The following is a 22674-nucleotide window of genomic DNA, read 5'->3' on the forward strand; positions in this document are numbered from 1 at the left end:
TTTCGAAGATAACCCCACCAGGGGTCTTCAGATAATTGGGCTTACCACTTCTTAACTTCTCCAAGTCTTCATTAGTGTGTATAAACTTCTCTTCATACTAGAAAGTAGAAACAGCAAAGGAGCTGTTAATTTTTATTTAGTATGGTAGGTTTCTTAATTTGAATATATTCTTTTGATACATGGTGTGAGGTAATACTTTGAAGTTTGGTAATATTTGCAACAACCTGCTTACAGCTGTTTGGAAATCTTTATCTGACTTGTCAAGAAGAGAGCACAATTCACAGCATAGAGCTGCTCATCCTAAAGGTAATCTCCTTCCTACCCTCTTCCCCACCAAGAACTTGGGCAAATACACAATTAGGGAAGGATTTCACAAAAAAGAAAACTTGCAATGTTCTAATTGTGAAGCTCTAAGATCTCAGGAGAGTCCGCACCTCCAAGAGAGATCATTGGGTCTGCAGTACAAGATATTACATGGAACAAAACATCTCTGTTCTAGCTAGCTTTAGTTGTTACCTTGACACACCCCATAGTTACCTCAACTAGGAGATCTCTTTGATCAGATTGGCCCAAGGACATGTTTGTGAGGAACCTTCTTCATTGTTAATTGATGTAGGAGGGTCCAGCCCACCCTGGGTGGTGTTATCCTTACACATCTGGGCCTAGACTACAAGGAAGACTAAGGAAGCCAGGAAAGCAAGCCAGTACACAGCATTGCTCCATGGTCTCTGCCAGAGTTCCCATCTCAGCTTCCTTCAATGATTAGCTTTAACATACAAGCTAAATAAACTCTTTACTTCCAAAACAAGTTTGGGGCAGAGTTTTAGTTTTAAACATAAATTTCAAATGATGTAGATAACATAGGTCCTGGTGTCATATAGCATGGACAAACTCTTCTTAGCTAGAATTTCCTCTTCTGGAATATATGGAAATTCATGGTAGAATTCTCAGTTGAAAGAAAGGTTTATAGTTATATGTATACACAGTTAATATATGTATAAATTATATGTGAGAGTGTTTTATCAGAATGTATGTCTGTGTGCTCTTGCATATCTGCTGTTTTCAGAGGCCAAAGGGGGGACATTAGATTCTTTAAGATATTTAGAAATTGTGAAATAGCTATAAACCACCATGTGGATGTTAGAAATCAGACATGGATCCTCTGGAAGAGCAGCTCTTCACAACTGGATGATCTCTCTAGCCCCTATTCAGTGTTTTAGTATAGAAACAGGAAGCAAACCAGGACAGTCTCATACTTTTACTATGTGGCTTCTGCTTAATTTATAATTTACATCACTGCTGCAGATGACCTGAGTCATGGATGTCATATAGCAGAATATCAACTCTTCTTAGTTAGAATTTCCTCCCCTGAAATATATGGAACTTTATGTTAGAACTCTGTTCAAAGAAAGTTTCATAGTTCTAACAGAAAAGTAAGAACAAAAAGGATGACTTGTATGATCTTGTGTGGTTGGTTCCATGTTTCCACAAAATATTTAACCAAGGTTGACAAGATGGCTTAACTGGTAAAGGCATTTGCTGGCATTTTGGACAACCTGAGGTTGATTCTCATAGCACATAAAGTAGCAGAATACAACAAACTCCCATAAGTTATCCTCCTGCTTTTACCTGTGCATTTACAGCACATGTACATGCATACACATGAAAACACGTACACAAAATATAATTGCAAAGAAGATATTAAGCAAAAATTTAGGGTTCTGATGATTGTAAAAGTTCACTGGAATGCTTCAATATTTACCTGACCTTTGAAATCCTTGCTAACTCTGTCTCAATATTTGAATCTATGTGTACAATTATATTGACCTATGTTCTGCTTTGCTATGAGAAATAATTCATGAATCGTTTCAAAACACAGAAATGTTCAGAGGTGTGTGTGTGTGTGTGTGTGTGTGTGTGTGTGTGTGTGTGTGTGTGAAAGCAGGTGAATACTGGTGACTATCTACTCTGCCCTTTATCTGCCTCTAGAGATTAAAGCTTATCTGAGAGAAATCACTTTGGTAAGGTAGGCAGCCCCAAACAGGGCTGACAGAAAATGGTCTGATGCTCCAAACAGTTGACAGTATTTGCTACAGAGGAGACAATAAGTTTAGCCAGACATGGTAGCACTTGCCTATGCAGTGGCAGCATTCTGGAACTGAGGCAGGAAGATGATAAGTTCATGGCCGGCCTGGGATACACAGCAACACTAGTATAAAAACCCTCTCTTCATGAGCTAGAGAAATGACTCAGTGGTTAAGAGGATTGGCTGGATGTTCCTGGTCTAATTTATAGCACAGACATGATGGTTCACAACTGTCTTTAACACTGGTTCCAATGGATCTGATGCTGTCTTCTGCCCTTCATAGGCACCAGGCATGCTTGTGGTTCAGACATACATGCAAGCAAAACATCTATGCAAATAAAATAATATAAAAAAACTAACTCAAGTTAGTTTTTATGTCATTTATCAAATATACAATCATATTAGAATTGATAGAATCTACCAAAAATAGTCATTAGAAATAACTCTGAGTGTTTCTGTATTTTGATGCTCATGTGATTTATGATCTTTAGTTCATAAATGTGTGTCTGTGATTTGAGCACAATCATTTAAGATCTCACAGCATCTGTCTTACAATTTGTAACATGGGGAGTGTTTTCTATTAATCTATTGATTTTTTTTTAAATGGAGACAAGGTCTCAGTGCATTATACAAGATAAGTGCAAACAATTCTTCTTCACCTGCAATCTACTGAGTAACTGGGGCCTTAAGCACACACCACAATACCCAAATGAGCACTTCCTCAAATAAATCATGTAGTTTTCAAAATATAGAGTACAGGATGTGGCCCACATAAAATTGGACAATAAGTAAATAATTCTGGTTGCAAAGGCTGTGCTGAGTTATTTGAACTCTAAGTAGTTATAGGAATATTTTTATTCCTGGCATGCTTCGTAGAATGCTTGGTTGTAGATTCACTGTCACATTGCATTAGATCATAGAGACAGTGAAGTGATGATTGTCACCAATATGCTAAGTATCAATTCAGAAACACATAGGGGATGAGCAGTTATTGGAAGAGGATCACCAAGGCTGGATGGGGTTGGTGAGTCTGATGGCTATGGTAGGGATGATGGGATGCATGGGTATGTCATGATCAGTCTTGGGGTACAAAGACCAAGAAGGTCTGAGCAAGGGTCTGAGGGCTCAGTTCCCTCTCGAGTCTCCCTCAAAGGTGGTCAAGAGGAAGCTTTGATTCTGTCCATTGCTTCTACAGTACACTTCTGTTTAGAACTCATTCCTTCAGGGGATAAATCATAAGGCATCTACATGATGGGAAGACATACTCTTCATAGAAAAGACGCGAAGTGGATTGTGCTCATTTGTATCTGGGTGCTGCTTTCTTTGAACCTGCAAAGGGTCAAGCTCAAGTTCTATGCATGCCAAGAGCAAGTGTGAAGTACAATCCTCAGGGACCAGTAAACAGCATCATAAGGCTGAGAGAGCCCTTCCAGTCTCCCACATAGGATACTGCCATGCCCCTTAACCATTTTTTCCCAGCTTCTATCTAAGGGCAAAAATCTCCCAAGTCTGTCTAATTATCAAATATTATGTATTTTGTCTCTAAATATTTCACTGTGTTCTCCATATCATAAGAACATTTTTAGAGGAGAAACTTCCAACTAATACCTTATCACATTTAAAACAATAAGAATTCATTAGTGCTATGAAATACTCAATACTTATATCTCTACTTCTAATATAAATGCAATGAATTATTTTTTCTTTTAAATTTTGTTTTAAATTTTATTATAGAAAACATAAATAAGAGAAAGCTATACACAAAAATTAATCAGACACAAAGACTATACATCCCAGTGAACTTATATATAGTTGGAGTTATTTATTTTTCATACTGTAAATCTCCATCCAAATGTGGTGCACATATTGTGACTAGTGTCTCAAAGCTGTGCTGTCTGTGATGTATGAAGAAGATATTTTCAACCACTTATTATGATATCTATTCACGTGTATCTTTAAAAATGGTCATTTTCAAGATGGATGAAGCAAAGAAGTGCAGGCCGACAGGAGCTGGATGTAGATCTCTCCCGAGAGACACAGCCAGAATACAGCAAACACAGAGGCGTATGCCAGCAGCAAACCACTGAACTGAGAATAGGACCCCCGTTGAAGGAATCAGAGAAAGAACTGGAAGAGCTTGAAGGGGCTCGAGACCCCATATGTACAACAATGCCAAGCAACCAGAGCTTCCAGGGACTAAGCCACTACCTAAAGACTATACATGGACTGACCCTGGACTCTGACCCCATAGGTAGCAATGAATATCCTAGTAAGAGCACCAGTGGAAGGGGAAGCCCTGGGTCCTGCTAAGACTGAACCCCCAGTGAACTAGACTGGTGGGGGGAGGGCGGCAATGGGGGGAGGGTTGGGAGGGGAACACCCATAAAGAAGGGGAGGGGGATGTTTGCCCGGAAATACTCAAGTTAATAAAAAAAAATGGTCATTTTAATTTAATGCATGAAATGACAAGGGTCACACTGTATGAGATTTGCAATCTTCCTGCCTAAATTCCTGGGATAATGAGTGTTATAGTTAGGGATTTACTGCTGTGAACAGACACCATGACCAAGGCAACTCTCATAAAGGACCACATTTAATTGAAGCTGGCTTACAGGTTCAGAGGTTCAGTCCATTATCAAGGCAGGAGCATGGCAGCATCTAGGGGAAGAGCTGAGAGTTCTATATCTTGTTAAAAAAAAATAGGAGAAGACTGGCTCCCATGTGGTTAGGAGGAGGGTCTCATTGCTCAACCCCACAGTAACACACTTCCTCCAACAAGGCCACACCTACTCCAGTGAATGAGGCCACACCTACTCCAATGAGGCCACACCTACTCCAATGAGGCCACACCCCCCAATAGTGCCACTTCCTCAGTCAAGCATATTCAAACCACCACCATAAGCTGCCTTAAGAAGCCCAAAACAGAATGCAATTGTTTAGAAGACTCAAAATAGGAAACAGCTCCTGGTGGATGTGAAGAAAGCATTTGACACTGTCAGTTTTAGATGAATCACCTCAAAACTTACCTCTACTCCAGCTGCAGCCAATAGCCACCGCACAGACTCCATTCTACCCCGGGCCTCATCATAATGAAATAAAGGCTTCTCTGCCATGGATGTTGCTCCTTAGATTCACTAAGTATAAATGAATGAATGAATGACAGTATGAATGAATGAACAGAAACTAAATGTACTTTAGGATTATAGATTATGGCTAATAATATAATACCCCAGAAGAACTATCTACATCTGTCCTTGGCAAGGCTGCTTAGAATCCCAGTCAGATCTTCTTGATCCAGATTCTCACCCTCTAAGGACCCCCATCCTGAAATTGTACCAAACCACTCCCACAATCCTATTGGCCCTGTCTTTGAGGACATAAACTGAACAGCCTAGCTCCTACAGTGGCAGATGACTAAGTACCTGGTAAACCTTGAAAGCTTGAGACACTACTGACAGGAGGAAGGCACCAGAGCCTTCCTTGTCTCTCCTTGAAGCTCTCTGGCTCCTGTTTTGCTTTGTTCAAGAGGCTCTAACTCAGCTTCAAGTTGCCTATACTGTGAGAGCCTGCTGGCAGAAGTAGAACAGTACCTGGTGGTGGTGGGGGATATTGTAGAAGACACAGAGACAGAGATAATTTGGGGATGACTGTCAGTAAATACTGCAGCTCCAAATTTAATGAGTACAACCTTTTTATATTCCACAGTAATGTGGCAATCGAAACCACCAGCTATCAGAAACAACTGCTGAAATTTACACAGGATATTCATTCTTATCCAGAGCCCTCCTTGTTCCTTCATCCAAGGTCAAAAGAACATTCGGCTCCTTGTTTTGAGCTTCAAGTGTACTTCCTCCTAATACTCCATGCATCAGCAGTCCAGGAAATCTAGCTGTCTGCAAAACATCCTGCTAGGCCAGCAGATCCTGACTTGCCCTGTCCCTGCCTAGCAGGCAAACTTCTACCCTGCTTCAGAAGCAGTCAAATGGCTCCCGACATCTCCCTCTTTTTTATTCTATACAAGCCAAAGCTGCAGAAAGACTGTGCCTGTCTTAGGTGTTTCTCCAAGACTTATGGACCTTACCCATCATCAGTACATGAATTGTAGCATTTATGCCCTGTCTTAGGCTGATCCACCTGTGAGAGAATCTTTGACTACAAACCTCCTCAATGGGGGAATGTAACCCATTAGGTTACAGTCTTGAGCCACATACGATGGAAATCTGCAGGGATGTTCAAAAAGGAACAGAAAGCACACGTAACCACATGTGATAACAGAAATAATTCTATAACCATTAGAGCAACCAAGGCAAGTACCAAAAAGGCCAAATGAATAAACAAAGACCAGGACCGCATGGTCTTTCTTAATTGCTCTAACATTCAGAGCTAGCCTTTGTAGCATTGAATTTTAGGGGCTTGGTATCCTTTAGATGCAAAATTTCTAGATGTGATTGAATTAAGTCCAAGGAAACATCAGCATCATGCCAGATTCCTTTAAGATGCAAATGTACCTGGTCCCAATTTTGTAGACTTTCTTCATACATTTTCAGGGTAATATAAATCCACTGATAGTCTACATGACATTCTAAATGTGATCTCAACTTCAGCCCTTGAACTCCTAAATATTTTACTACTATATATAATGCATTTATCTTTTGTTCTAGCTTACTATCTATATCTTCTTGTGTTCCCAAGGCGAAGGTAACATTCTTAGGCAAATCATTAACAAAATTAGCAGTTTGAACAGATTGAAACAAGGGTATGGCTGTTGTTGTAGAGGTGGCTATAATAAATATTATATCAAAAAAATCCCAGCAACAATTAATCCCATCATTCTCTTAGGCCTACTCAAAGCTATTGTCAAATCTCTTCCAACACTTGCAAGCCTCTTTTTGCATATCAAGGTCCTGAAACGTTAACTGAAAGCATAACGAATGAAGGTTGATGAAAGGCCGTAACAGAAGTTTCTTGCACAATGTCAGATATGCAATTAGTCAAATTTTAGTCATAGTAAGTAACATCAAATCTGGACCCATTCATAGTGATGTTAATTTTCCCTACCAACAGAGCATATGGTGGGGCAACTCAGGCAAGTAATCTGAACTTAGTGTTCCATCTCTGTCGAGTAGCTGTGTTGGTTGGCTTAATCTCTCCCAGGACCATGGCAAGCTTCTAGAGAAGAGTCTGCTGGATGAGATGCAGTGTCCGACTATCAATCCTGCTGATAGACCTCTTTCCCACACATTGGTGTCTCCTTGTATTCCATCCCGACCCCAGATCTGTTGACAATATATCTGCCTGAGCTGAACACACTCTTCCAGTACAGCTTGTTAGTATAGCATATTCTCCACAGAATGGACTTATTGTTATCTCGGGTCTCCTTTTCACACGACAAAAATGACTGGGGTTTGGAGGAAAGTTGTGTGACACTAGAGAATATGTCTCCATTTGGCAGCCTAATGCATACCGTTTGTTCTCCCCCTGACAGGGTGCATTTGACTACCTTGAGACATCCTGGTGCGATCCCATCCTTAACAAAGCAAACTGGCAACCCTATGCCGTGACCAGTATACTCAAATCTTCTTCTTTTGCTATTCGTCCCATAGATGGCATTCCCAGCACACATGTATCATTCAATTTCACCATGATCTCAGGACTTCCCAGGTGGAACGTATTTAAGATCAGGGGGCCATGAACATAGGTCCAATATAGGTCTTCTTGAGCTGACATCAGGAAATGGCTCATCAACATCGGGGTGCTAGTCACTTGACTTTTCTACATGGCGAACCAAATGCTCCAGAAGTCACCTGGCATCTTTAGCATTCTGTGGGAGAACAAAATCATGCTCTCATCCCCATATTAATAGTGGATCAGGACTATGCTACATGCCAGTAAGCAGGTCCTTCCATTTCACTTGGCATAAGTATGCTGAGTAGTAGGGTGCCATAGACTCAGCATCAGAGATGCCCTTGTCATCTGAGGTCAAAAATTTAAAATAAAAAGTGCATGATCTACACTATTTTGTGCTAAAGGAGTACACAAATCCCCCTTTTAATTTTTTTGTAACTGATTTTTTAGAGCTTCATGGTCTCATTGCACAATTCCTTGTTATTCAGTTTTATATGGTTTGTGGGTTGAATCTTGGGTAATTCAAATTTTTGGTCCAATATCCACCTATTAGTGAGTGCATACCATGTGTGATTTTCTGTGAGTGGGTTACCTCACTCAGGATGATATTTTCTAGTTCAATCCATTTGCCTATGAATTTCATGAAGTCATTGTTTTTGATAGCTGAATAGTACTCCATTGTGCAGATGTACCATAATCTGTGTATCCATTGCTCTGTTAAAGGGCATCTGGGTTCTTTCCAGCTTCTGGCTATTATGAATAAGGCTCTTCTGAACATAGTGGACCAATCTGTCTTTGTCGTATGTTGGAGCTTCTTTTGGGTATATGACCAGGAGAGGTATAGCTAGGTCCTCAGGCAGTTCAATGTCCAATTTTCTGAGGAACCTCCAGACTGATTTCCAGAATGCTTGTACCAGTTTGCAATCCCATCAACAATGGAGAAATATTCCTCTTTCTCCACATCCTCACCAGCATCTGCTGTCACCTGAGATTTTGATCTTAGTGATTCTGACTGAAGTGAGGTGGAATCTCAGGGTTGTTTTGATTTGCATTTCTCTGATGACAAAGGATGTTGAACATTTCTTTAGGTACTTCTCAGCCTTTCTATATTCCTCAGATGAGAATTCTTTGGTTCTGTACTCCATTTTTAATAGGCTTATTTGGCTCTCTAGAATCTAACTTCTTGAGTTCTTTGTATATATTGAATATTAGCCCTCTATCAGATGTAGGATTGGTTAAAAATCTTTTCTCAATCTGTTGGTTGCTGTTTTGTCCTAATGACAGTGTCCTTTGCCTTACAGAAGCTTTGCAGTTTTATGAGGCCCGATTTTCAATTCTTGATCTTAGAGCATAAGCCATTAGTATTTTGTTCAGGTAATTTTTCCCAGTGCCCATGTGACTGAGGCTCTTCATCAATTTTTCTTCTATTGGTTTGAGTGTATTTGACTTCATGTGGAGGTCCTTGATCCACTTGGACTTAAGCTTTGTACAGAGTGATAAAAATGGATAAATTTGCTTTCTTTCACATGCTGACCTCCAGTTGAATCAGCACCATTTGTTGAAAATACTCTCATTTTTCCATTGGATGATTTTAGTTCCATTGTCAAAGATCAAGTGAGTGGGTTTAATTTTGGATCTTCAATTCTATTCCACTGATCTACCTTCCTGTCTCTGTACCAATACCATACAGTTTTTATCACTATTACTCTGTATCACCAATACTGCTTGAGGTCAGAGATGGTGATTCCACCAGAAGTTTTTTTATAGTTTAGAATGGTTTTTGCTATCCTTTTTTTTTTTTTTTTTTGCTATTCCAAATGAATTTGCAAATTGTTCTTTCTAACTTTATAAAGAACTGAGTTGGAATTTTGATGGGGATTACATTGAATCTGTAGATCGTTTTTGGCAAAATTGTCATTTTTACTATATTAATCCTGCCACTCCACAAGCATAGGAGGTCTTTCCATATTCTGAGATCTTCTTCAATTTTTTCTTCAGAGACTTGGAAGTTCTTGTCATAAAGTTCTTTCACTTGCATGTTTAGAGTCACACTGAGGTATTTTATGTTATTTGGGACTATTGTGAAGGATGTCACTTCCCTAATTTGTTTCTCAGCCTGTTTATCCTTTGAGTAAATGATGGCTACTAATTTGTTTGAGTAAATTTTATACCCAGCTACTTTGCTGAAGTTGTTTATCAGGCTTCGTATTTCTCTGTTGGAACTTTTGGAGACACTTAAGTATATTATCATATCATCTGTAAACAGTGATATTTTGACGTCTTCCTTTTCAGTTTGTGTCCCTTTGAACTCCTTTTGTTGTCTGATTGCTCTGGCTAGGACTTTGAGTACTATATTGAATAAGTAGGGAGAGAGTGGGCAGCCTTGTCCAGTCCCTGATTTTCGTGGGATTGCTTCAAGTCTCTCTCCATTTCGTTTAATGTTAACTACTGGTTTGCTGTATATTGCTTTTATTATGCTTAGGTATGGGCCTTGGGTTCCTGATCTTTCCAGGTCTTTTATCATAAAGGGGTAATGAATTGTGTTGTTAAATGCTTCCTCAGCATCTATTGAGATTGTCATGCAGTTTTTTCTTTGAGTCTGTTTATATAGCGGATTCCATTGATAGACTTTCACATATTAAAGCATCCCTGCATACCTGGGATGAAGCCTACTTGATCATGCTGTATTATCGTTTTGATGTGTTCGTGGATTCAGTTTGCGAGAATTTTATTGAGTATTTTTTCATTGATATTCATAAGGGAAATTGGTCTGAAATTCTCTTTCTTTGTTGGGTTTTTGTGTGGTTTAGGTATAAGTAAAATTGTGGGTTCCATCCTTGTGTTGGAGTTTTCCATCTATTATCTTTTATAGGGCTGGATTTGTAGAAAGATACTGTGCAAATGTGGTTTTATCATAAAATATCTTGGTTTTTCCACCTATGTTAATTGAGAGTTTTGTTGGATATCGTAGCCTGGGCTGGCATTTGTGTTCTCTTAGGGTCTGTATGACATCTGCCCAGGATCTTCTGGCTTTCATAGTCTTTGATGAGAAGTCTGGTGCAATTCTGATAAGTCTACCTTTATGTTTCGTGATCTTTTTCCCTTACTGCTTTTAATATTCCTTGTTTTGTGCATTTGATGTTTTGAGTACTATGCGATGGGAGGAATTTCTTTTCTGGTCCAATCTATTTGGAGTTCTGCAGGCTTCTTGTATGTTTATGGGCATCTCTTTCTTTAGGTTAGGGAAGTTTTCTTCTATAATTTTGTTGAAGATATTTACTGGCCCTTTAAGTTGGGAGTCTTTAGCTCTTCTATACCTATTATCTTTAGGTTTGATCTTCTCACTGTGTCCTGGACTTCCTGGATATTTTGGGTTAGGATCTTTTTGTGTTTTGCAGTTTCTTTGACGGTTGTGTCAGTGTTTTCTATGGTATCTTTTGCCCCTGCGATTCTCTCTTCTATGTCTTGTATTTTGTTGGTGATGCTTGCATCTGTGACTCCTGATCTCTTTCCTAGGTTTTCTACCTCCAGGGTTGTCTCCCTTTGTACTTTCTTTATTTTTTTTATTTCCATTTTAAAATCCTGGACAGTTTTGTTCAATTCCTTCACCTGTTTGGTTGTGTTTTTCCTGTAATTCTTTAAGGGATTTTTCTGTTTCCTCCTTAAGGGCTTCTACTTGTTTACTTGTGTTGTCTTATATTTCTTTAAGGGAGTTATTTATATCCTTCTTAAAGTCCTCCAGCATCATCATAAAATGTGATTTTTAAATCTAAATCTTGCTTTTCTGGTGCGTTTGGATATCCAGTATTTGCTTTTGGTGGGACAACTGGGCTCTCATGATGCCAAGTAGTCTTGTTTTCTGTTGCTTAGGCTCCTGCACTTGCCTCTTGCCATCAGGTTGTCTCTGGTGTTAGCTTGTCTTGCTGTCTCTGACAGTGGCTTGACAGTCCTGTAGGCCTGTGTGTCGGCACTCCTGTAGACTTGTTTTCTTTCAGCCAGATCTGGGAACAGAGAGCTGTGTTCTCAGGTACGTAGGTGCTCCTGGTGACTGGCTTTCAGCTCTCAGTGCAGGCAGAGACCTGAAGGGTCCTGTTCCTGACTTCCCCTAGGTCCCCGTGCCCAGAGGGCACAGATGCCACTAGATGGTTTCATCTTGCATCAGGAATGTGGGCAGGAAGTAGTTGTCTCCTCCGAGTTCTCAGGATTGTGTGCCCTTGTGAGGGTCCAGCTCCCTCCCCTACAGGATTTGGGTGCTGGGAGCTGTTAGCTTGTTCCACCTTGTGCAGAGCCCGTCTAAAAGAAGCCGTTAATTCTCTCTCAGAAGTAGGATCAGGATTACCTCACAAAGTACCAAAGAGAGGTTTTTAGCTCCCCTGTAGAAAGGTTCAAGTAAGATCCAAGCCAATTTATGTCTCCCATTATTTTTTGACATTTTCAATCCATCCTTCCTGATTCAGACTTTTTGAAGTACGGTAACCTTGGGATACAATTTATGTATCAAATAAGAGTAAGGTGGTCCAGTCTGTACTTTTAGAGTGCTATTATTAAGCCCTATTCCTTCACGGCCTTCTGTCAATAAGCATAAGCTGCTACTAGCAGTCGTCCTTGTTTATTGGCTAAAAAATATCATCCATATAACGAATTATACAGACTTCAGGATGTGCTTGCCTAGCTTTAGTAACAGCTTCATGAAGTGGAAACTTAAGGGTTCTTTGGAAAGTCAGTTGTGTTGGATGGTATTTTGCTGGGGCAAACACGTGAAGGAACATTTTGCTGAAGTAGACACAGGTGAAAGATGTTCTGATAAAGCAAGCATGTGAAAGGACATGTGACGAAGGAGTCTTTGATAATGACACACATGTAATTGTCCACCTTACAATGCATAGTTGAGTTCTGTTTGTTGGAACTCTAAAGAATAGAGAAATACACCAAAAACCTTCTGGTGGTACGCTGAGGCTTCTTGCCACTTTTGTGGAATTGAGCTGATTGGCAGAGTAATGTCAACTGAGATAGACCCATGGGGGGAAATGTGAAGTTTGGAAGGAGGATAAATAGGAATCAACAGACTGTGAGAAGAGGCTTGGGGCTTGCTGGTACAGCTATCTGTGCAACGCTTGTTAATCTCACATTTTTGCTGATTTTCACTTTGCTCAGAGGGGCACTTCTCCTGGTGTCCCTGCTGTTCTGAATCCTTCCTGCTGACTTCTGCTGATTCAGAAGTCTCTGCTAGGTCATGTGACTGCTGCTGATCTGCATTGCTATCCTGACTCTACCAAAATGTACTGCTGGTATATATTTATGAAGTGTTTGCAAGTGGATCAAGTCGTCTCTGACCTGTGAACTGAATTGCTGATATCCTGACAATACAGATTTGATTTGCTCTAAAGAATTGTTCTAAAAAGGTCCATATCCTGTCTCCGCCCCCATATCCTTTCTTTACCATTATCTCTGGTGGGTAGTGGGCTAAAAGTGAGGTTAAAACCTTTAAGAACCATCATTAAAGGTAGGCTTTGAAAAAACTTAAAGCTGTAACTTGGGCCACAAACTTTTGACATAGAGTAAGGTTGTTTGCCATGTCTTGGGGTAAAACCTTACAGTGAAATCTTTTCATGGGTTCTTAAAATTTTATGGGGGGGGGTGTGCTAAAAGCAAATCTCTTCCAATGCTTTGGGGCAAGAGGTATAGTACAAAAACAGACCTTAAAATCCAATGCTAAAGGTATCTTTGGGTATGGCAGAAGGGGTAGGCAGCCCTGCCTGCAGTGCTCCCATTAATCCATAATTTCATTAACACTCTGGAGATCTTGCAACAGTCTTCATTTTTCTGGCTTCTTTTTAATCACACACACAAAAAAGGAAGAATTCTAAAGTGAATTAGAGGACTCTATGTGTCTGCTACCAAGCTGTTCCAGTGCTAACTACTCTGTGGCTTTTCTTTTTCCTTCATATGAGGCCACTGATCCATCCATACAGGTTTCTCACTCTTCCAACTAATAGGATTGGCATGGAGCACAGGGTGGCCAGTAGCCTCTACCAAAACACCCTAACCCAGCTCTATGAGGTTTTTGAGTATGCATTACTGGACTCCTGGACTCCTTTCCCCTTAATTCCCGTCTTGGTTTGGCAAGAATCCTTGATCAAGCATCTATCTTGTAACTTCTTTGTTAGAACCCCTATTTTGCTCATTACATCCCACTTCCATAAATTAACTGGTAGGTCTGGTACAATGTATGATTGGAATTAAACTTCATGGTCCCTCCTCAGCCCTCCAGAATAAAAATATCACTATTCTGTTCTGGACATTGACTGTAACCAATTTCTTGTTTTGGCTAAGCCTGAAGCCATTGATCTGCCATGGGCACTGAAACATCAGTCCCTGTGTCCAGTAGTCCCTGAAACTCTCTTCTATTAATTCTTCGCATGAGCTCTGGTCTCTGAGTCCCTATGGTTTGTACCCAATAGGCATCTGAGGATCCCAAACCTGCATTTCCTCTTCTATCCTTTTTTCTTTTTGCTGTATTCTTAGTTTGATCTTGAAGGAGTAATAATAACTGTGCCAAACATTGCCATGACTGAATAACTGAAATCCCAATAGGGGATTTTGATTTCTCCAATGTAATCATTATCAATAACACCCTAATACCTCCTTCATGGTAATGCTACTTCTCCTAAGGAGCAGACCTATGGTACCTACCTGGTGGTAATGTACCATACACTCGTAGGGCTTGTATACCCATTTTAGGTGTTGATACTATGTAAGTGGAAGAACAGAGGTCCAGTCCTGTGCTGCCTGGGGTTGTTTGCAAGAGGTCCTGAATGGAATTCCTTGCTGGGAAATGAAGTTCCGCAGTACCCCATAACATTGCCTGGGGCTGGCCCCTCCTGAGGGGTCATAGCATCTCTCTTGGACTTGCATTCTTTAACACAATGTTTTCCTCTCTTACATTTAGGACATAATTCTGGCTATTGGCTGTCCTGGGAAGAACATTAAGGCTTAGTCCTGTTTTTATTGGGATACTGTTTGGCTTGATGTCCTATTTGCCCACTCCTGTAACAAATTCCAGAAGGACTGGCTACTCTACTTTTATTTGGTTTTCTTTGCTGAAACAATAGCTCCTTTACTGTCTTGCCTTGCAGAGCAGTTGCCATAGCAACACCCAGGGTGTATGTAGGGCCTATGTCAGAACACAATCTGATATAATTTCCCTTTTTCCTAAAGGGCTGCAATGCTGCCTGACATACAGTATTACCATTCTCATAGGCAGGCTGCTTCACCAGTAATAGAGCTTCCTTGGGATCTCCCATAAGTCTGAGTGCTATGTGCAACAACCTGGCCACAAACTTTTGGAACAACTCATCTGGACCCTACCTAATTTTAGATAAATTCTCAGTCTGTCTTCCTGTAGAAGGTAGCTTATACTGCCTTCTTGGCTTCAGTATTAACCTGGGAATAAACAGCTGGATTAAAATTTAACTGTTGAGCAGTCTCATGATATTGCCCCTCCCCTGCTAGCATCTCAAATGTAATAGGTATCTGCTGTGCTCGATCGATCTCAACAGTATTTTGACATTGCTCAGCAAGTTCTGATCTCCATAATAAAAAAATCTCCTCCTGACAAGCATGTCCTTGTCAATTGCTTCCAATCCCCAGGAGAGAGGGCCTCTGTGGCCAATGATTCTAGCATAGCCTGAGTAAATGGGGCTGTCAGCCCATACTGTGTGCAAACAGTTTTCAATTCCCTTAACTCTCTAAATGGGAGAGACTTATAAGCTCTGACTCTATCACCGTGAGGATCGATCTGCTCTATAACTGGAAATGGAAGATGAAATCCCAGAATCGTCTCCTCTCTTTGTAGCCTTTTTTCAAGGTCACCTGTAAGAGGGATAAAAGCTTCCTCAGACCAGAGGCTGTCTCCCAGATGGTTTCTGCAGTACTGCTATGACCGGTGGCTCCACTCCTGGAGGGAGGTCCCAGTTCGGCTATGAGGATTTGGGATTTACTAGCTCTCAGCCTTGGAATCCAGTCTGAGGGTTCTAAGAACTCCTCTTGTGGTTGTTGAGCCTTTAACTGCTGCATTTGCATAGACAATAAAGGGAAAACCTTTTGCACTTGCTGCACTTCCTCTGTAACTAACCTATCCTTGGAAGAAATTTCCAGTTCCACCAAGGCAATAAGTGTTGAAGAACTCTCCTCCCTATGATATTTAGCGGTTTCCTCTTTTAGCTGCTCCCACATCTAGAGTTTCTTTCTCTTTCTTATAAGAAGGCAGGCAGCTCGAAAACTGGCTCAGTATATACAAGCTTGATTGCAGGAGCAGATGGCTTAGTTTCACTTTCTCACTCCTTGGTCAAAGTGACCCCAGATGGGGTTGATTCTCCAAAACCCACTTCTTCTCCTGTCAAGGATCTGAACCTCCCCTAGTCAAGGTTCAAAGACTAAAGGCATTATAGGCACTTTACCTTGTCCATGCACAATATAGTAGTCTTGAAGTCTTTTCCCAACCTTCTTCCAGGTCATTAAATTTACTGTACCTTCTTCACAAAGTCTATAAAATTCTGTAATTGCGGCTGCCTTACTTTAGCCCCAAGAGCATGAAACATATCCTCAAGCATTTGTATGAAAAAACATTCGATATTTCCATTTCCCATGTCGTCTTTTTCTTCCGAGAGTTACTCACTGCACTTTTACCTTTTCTAAGCTCACTTCTCCAAGGTGTCCTCCAGTTGATCCCCAATTCTTAGGTCCCTGTTTGGGTGATACCACGCCAGAGCCTGGATGGCAGGAGCTGAAAAGTACCTGAGAGGGGAGTGAGGATTAAAGAAGACACAGAGGCAAGAGATAATTTCAGGAGGACTGTCAGTGTATACTGCAGCCCCAAGTTTGAAAAGTATAACTTTTTTATACTCCACAGTGCTATGGGAGGCAAAACCACAAGCATGCAGAAACAATTGCTGGCATTTACACAGGATAACCAATCTTATCCAGAGCCCTCCTTGGTCCTTCCTCTAAGGTCAAGGTTCAGCTCCTTGTTTTGAGCCTCAATTGGACCTCCTCCTAATGTTGCATGCATGAGTGGGCCAGGAAATCTGCCTGCCTGCAAAACATCCTGCTGGGCCGGCAGACCCTGACCTTCCTTGACCCTACCTAGCAGGCAGCTTCTATTCTGCTTCAGTGCAGGCAAATGGCTCCAGACACCCAGACACTGTAGTTAAAATCTAATTTGTCTCACTGCAGAAGGGGAATCTCTCTGTCTTTCTCTTTCTCTCTTTCTCTCTCTCTTTCTCTCTCTTTCTTTCTTTCTTCCTTTCTTTCTTTCTTTCTTCCTTTCTTTCTTTCTCTCTTTCTTTTTTCTGGAGCTGAGGGCCGAACCAGGGCCTTGTGCTTGCTAGGCAAACGCTCTACCACTGAGCTAAATCCCCAACCCCAGGGAATCTTTTTCTATTGCAACTCCATTTTCCACTTCCAGATGGAGTTTTATTTTACACTCTAGGAACAGGGTAGTTGGTATTGAATGAAACATGGTCGATGTTTTTAGTGCCCAGTGAATAGAGGGCAAGGTCTCATTTTGATCCACATCCAATTATTATACAGGACACTGGTATCTATACAGACACAATGACATGGAAAACTGGACATTCAAATGCACTACATTTGATGCTGAAACATTGGCGTTTTACCACACACATCTTTAGCAAACTCCACGTTATCATTTATTAGTGAGATGGAAAATTTGCACTGTAGGTTCTAAGTAGCACTTTGAAGTTTTAATATCTTAATAAATTTCAAAATCCTATTGTGTATGTTAAAGACACACATTTTGGGTTCCATTCATACTGTGCTATGCACCTGCGACATGGGGTAAGATTCAAGCTACACACCTTACTGGTACTTACCAGAGGAGGGCCACAGCTTACTCTTGTCCACAATACCCCTGTACTATTGACATTCTGGGTTTGGTCATCTTTGTTCTAGGAGTCTATGCCACTTATTGAAGGATATTTACTAAGCAACCTCCACTATTATACTGTAGTCTCCCTTAACACTCAGCTATGAGAACCAAAAATATCTCCATACTTTGTCAACTGTTCTCTTGGAGCAATACCTCTAGGCTACTTCCCTTCACGTTGAGAAGCACTGCTCTGTTCCCTGCTGCCTGAGAGAACAGAATATAGGAAGGAGCCAGATGGAACCTCAGATTGAAGATGAGACTGGGTTAACAGCTAACTCAAGCAAGTTGTGCATAAAGAGCATACGGAAGCAAAGGTGTCAGCAGAAGCATTTCAGTTATCCAGACTCAGAAGCACAATTCCAGATTGTTTGGATACTCAACAGAGAGAGAGAGAGAGAGAGAGAGAGAGAGAGAGAGAGAGAGAGCTAGTTTACATGTTATGTATTAGTCTTTTAAAAGTCCAAAGCAGTTCCCAATTTCTGTCTGCACCCAGAGTTGATCCTGTGCCACAGCTCTCTGTAACCAGATCCCTCTAAGAGAGAGCTGGTCTCCCAGGAGTGCTGACACACAGGTTTACAGGAGGGTCAAGCCACTGTCAGAAACAGCAACTGTCAGCTAACACCAGAGATAACCAGATGGCAAGAGGCAAGTGCAAGAACCTAAGCAACAGAAAGGCCACTTGGTATCATTGGAACCCAGTCCTCCCACCACAGCAAGTCCTAGATACACCAACACACCGGAAAGGCAAGATTTGGATTGAAAATCACATCTCATGATGATGATAGAGGAGTTTAGGAAGAACATGAGCAAGTCCCTTAAAGAAATACAGGAAAACACAGGTAACCTGGTAGAAGCACTTAAAGAGGAAACAGAAAAACCCCTTAAAGAATTACAGGAAAACACAACCAAACAGGTTAAGGAATTGAACAAAACCATTCAAGATCTAAAAATGAAAATAGAAACAATAAAGAAATCACAACAGGAGACAACCCTGGGGATAGAAAACCTAGGAAAGAGATCAGGAGTCATAGATGCAAGCATCACCAATAGAATACAAGAGATAGAAGAGAGAATCTCAAGGGTAGAAGATACCATAGTAAACATTGACACAACCAACACAACTGTCAAAGAAACTGCAAATACAAAAAGATCCTAACCCAAAATATCCAGGAAATACAGGACACAATGAGAAGATCAAACCTAAGGATACAGAAGAGGGTGAAGATTCCCAACTTAAAGGGCCAATAAATATCTTCAACAAAATTATAGAAGAAAACTTCCCTAACCTAAAGAAAGACAAATCCATGAACATACAAGAAGCCTGCAGAACTCCAAATAGATTGGACCAGAAAAGAAATTCTTCCCATCACATAATAGTCAAAATACCAAATGCACAAATCAAAGAAAGAATATTAAAAGCAGTAAGGGGAAAATGTCAAGTAACATAAAAAGGCAAACCTATCAAAATTACATCAGACTTCCCAACAAAGACTATGAAAGCTAGAAGATTCTGGGTAGATGTCATATAGACCCTAAGAGAATACAAATGTCAGTCCAGGCTACTATATCCAGCAAATGTCTCAATTACTATAGATGGAGAAACCAAGATATTCCATGACAAAACCAAATTTACACAATATATTTATTTCTACAAATCCAGCCCCACAAAGGATAATAGATGGAAAACTCCAACACAACGAGAGAAACTACAACCTAGAAAAAGCAAGAATGTAATCTTCTTTCAATTAATCCAAAAGAAGATAGCTTCACAAATATAATTATAACTCTAATAACAAAAATAATAGGAAATAATCATTGGTCCCTAAGATCTATCATCATCAATGGACTCAATTCCCCAATAAAAAGATATAGACTAACAGACTGGATATATAAACAGGACCCAGCATTTTGCTGCATATAGGAAACACACCTCAGTGATAAAGAGAAACACTTCTTTAGAGTGAAAGGCTGGGAAAAGTAATTTCCAATCAAATATTTTCAAGAAAGAAGCAGGAGTAGCCATTGTAATAGCAGATAAAATTGACTTTCAACCAAAAGTTATCAAAAAAGAGAAGGCAGGATACTTCATACTAAACAAAGGAAAAATCAACCAAGATGAACTCTCAATATTGAATATCTATGCAGCAAATGCAAGGGCACCTGCATTCATAAAAGAAACTTTACTTAAGCTCAAAGTAACATTGCACCAAACATAATAATAGGGGGAGACTTCAACACCCCACTCTCATCAATGGACAGGTCATAGAAACATAACCTAAACATAGACACAGTGAAATTAACAGAAGTTATGAACCAAATGGACTTAACAGATATCTATAGACTATTACATCCTAAAACAAAAGAATATACCTTCTTCTCAGTACTTCATGGTACCTTCTCCAAAACTGACCATATAATTGGTCAGAAAACAGGCCTCAGCACATACAAGAAGATAGAAATAATCCCATGCATCCTATCAGATTACCACAGATTAAGGCTGGTCTTCAGTAACAATAAGAACAGAGAGCCCACATACACATGGAAGCTGAACAATACTCTATTCAATGATAACTTGGTCAAGGAAGAAAGAAAGAAGGAAATTAAAGACTTTTAAAATTTAATGAAAATGAAGGCACAACATACCCAAACTTATGGGACACAAGGAAGCGGTGCTGAGAGGAAAATTCACAGTTCGGAGTCCCTCCAAAAAGAAACCGGAAAGAGCATACACTAGCAGCTTGACAGCACACATGAAAGCTCTAGAAAAAAATGAAGCAAATGCACCCAAGGAGTAGACAGCAGGAAATAATCAAACTTGGGGCTAAAATCAACCAAGTAGAAACTAAAGGAACTATACAAAGAATCAACAAAATCAGCTGGTTCTTTGAGAAAAACAGCAAGATAGATAAACCCTTAGCCAGACTAACCAGAGGACACAGAGACAGTATCCAAATTAACAATATCAGAAATGAAAATCAAGACATAACAACAGAATCTGAGGAATTCAAAATATCATCAGATCCTACTACAAAAGCCTATATTAAACAAAACTGAAAAATCTGGATGAAATGGACATTTTTTTAGACAGATACAAGCTACCAAAGTTAAACCAGGATCAGATAAGCCATCTAAACAGTCCCATAACTCCTAAAGAAATAGAAGCAGTCATTAAAAGTCTGCCAGCCAAAAAAAGCCCAGATGGGCTTAGTTCAGAATTCTATCAGACCTTCATAGAAGACCTAATACCAATATTCTCCAAACTATTCATCAAAATAGAAACAGATGGAATACTACCCAATTCCTTCTATGAAGCCACAATTACACTCATACCTAAATCACACAAAAAGCCAACAAAGAAAGAGAACTTCAGACCAATTTCCCTTATGAATACTGATGCCAAAATACTCAATAAGATTCTCCCAAACTGAATCCAAGAATACATCAAAACGACAATCCATCAAGTAGGCTTCATCCTAGAGATACAGGGATGGTTCAATATATGGAAATCCATCAATTGAATCCACTATATAAACAAACTCAATGAAAAAAAACACATGACCATCTCATTAGAAGCTAGAAAGCATTGACACAAGTGATTCATCACACTTCATGATAATCCTGATCTTAGAGAGATCAGGATTGCAAGGCCCATACCTAAACACAGTAAAGGCAATATACAGCATACCAGTAGCCAACATTAAGCTAAATGGAGAGAAACTTGAAGCAATCCCACTAAAATCAGGAACTAGACAAGGCTTCCCACTCTCTTCCTATCTATTCAGTATAATACTTGGAAGTCCTAGCAAGAGCAATTAAACAACGAAAAGAGGCCAAAGGGATACAAATTGGAAAAGAAGTCAAAATATCACTATTTGCAGATGATATGATAGTATACTTAAGTTACTCCAAATATTCCACCAGAGATCTCCTACAGCTCATAAACAACTTCAGCAAAGTGGCTGGATATAAAATTAACTCAAACAAATCAGTAGCCTTCCTCTACACAAAAGAGAAACTAGCCGAGAAAGAAATTAGGGAAACTACACCCTTCATAATAGTCCCAAATAATATAAAATACCTCGGTGTGACTTTAACCAAGCAAGTGAAAGATCTGTATGATAAGAACTTCAAGTCTCTGAAGAAAGAAATTGAAGAAGATCTCAGAAGATGGAAAGATCTTCCATGCTCATGGATCGGAGGATTAATATGGTAAAAATTGCCATCTTGTTGAAAGCAATCTACAGATTCAATGCAACCCCATCAAAATCCCAAGTCAATTCTTCTCAGAGTTAAAAACAGCAATTTTCAAGTTCATTTGGAATAACAAAAAACCCAAGATAGCAAAAACTCTTCTCAACAATAAAAGAACTTCTGGGGGAATGACCATCCCTACCCTCAAGTTGTATTACAGAGCAATAGTGATAAAAACTGTATGATTTTGTAGACAGGCATGTAGATTAATGGAATAGAATTGAAGATCCTGAAATGAAACCACACATCTATGGTCACTTGATCTTTGACAAAGGAGCTAAAACCATCCAGTGGAAGAAGACAGGATTTTCAACAAATGGTGCTGGTTCAACTGGTGGTCAGCATGTAGAATGCAAATCTATCCATTCTTATCGCCTTGTACAAAGCTCAAGTCCAAATGAATCAAAGACCTCCACATAAAAACAGATACACTGAAATAGAAGAGAGAGTGGGGAAGAGCCTTGAACACAGCACAGGTGAAAATTTCCTGAACAGAACACCAATGGCTTATGCTCTAAGATCAAGAATTGACCTCATAAAATTGCAAAGTTTCCATAAGGGAAAGTACACTGTCATTAGGACAAAATGGCAACCAACAGGTTGGGCAAGATCTTTACCAACCCAACAACTGATAGAGGGCTAATATCCAATATATACAAAGAACTCAAGAAATAAGACTCCAGAGAGTCAAATAACCCTATTAAAAATGGGGTATAGAGCTAAACAAAGAATTCTCAATTGAAGAATATTGAATGTCTGAGAA

At 39.9% G+C, this 22674-nt stretch overlaps 1 protein-coding gene across 6 annotated transcripts in view; it reads right to left on the reverse strand.

Moving 5' to 3' along the window:
* Gsta6 (glutathione S-transferase alpha 6) overlaps positions 1 to 22674 on the reverse strand; it is a 58140-nt gene that overhangs the window by 19175 nt on the left and 16291 nt on the right. For 3 of the 6 annotated variants that reach the window (NM_001024361.1, XM_006244656.5, XM_039084065.2), the window contains 3 exons: positions 16400 to 16507; positions 5113 to 5220; positions 46 to 97 (listed from right to left, as the gene is read on the reverse strand). In NM_001024361.1, coding sequence (NP_001019532.1) covers positions 46 to 97; positions 5113 to 5199 — 139 coding nt within the window. In that variant the 5' untranslated portion in view covers positions 5200 to 5220; positions 16400 to 16507. Of the gene's footprint in view, positions 1 to 45; positions 98 to 5112; positions 5221 to 16399; positions 16508 to 17604; positions 20636 to 22674 lie in introns of those variants that run through there. The other 3 variants (XM_006244657.5, XM_039084066.2, XM_063267581.1) reach the window with 3 other exon arrangements.

Source organism: Rattus norvegicus, chromosome 9, assembly GCF_036323735.1.
Source record: "Rattus norvegicus strain BN/NHsdMcwi chromosome 9, GRCr8, whole genome shotgun sequence".
In the NCBI taxonomy this organism is placed as follows: Eukaryota; Metazoa; Chordata; class Mammalia; order Rodentia; family Muridae; genus Rattus; species Rattus norvegicus.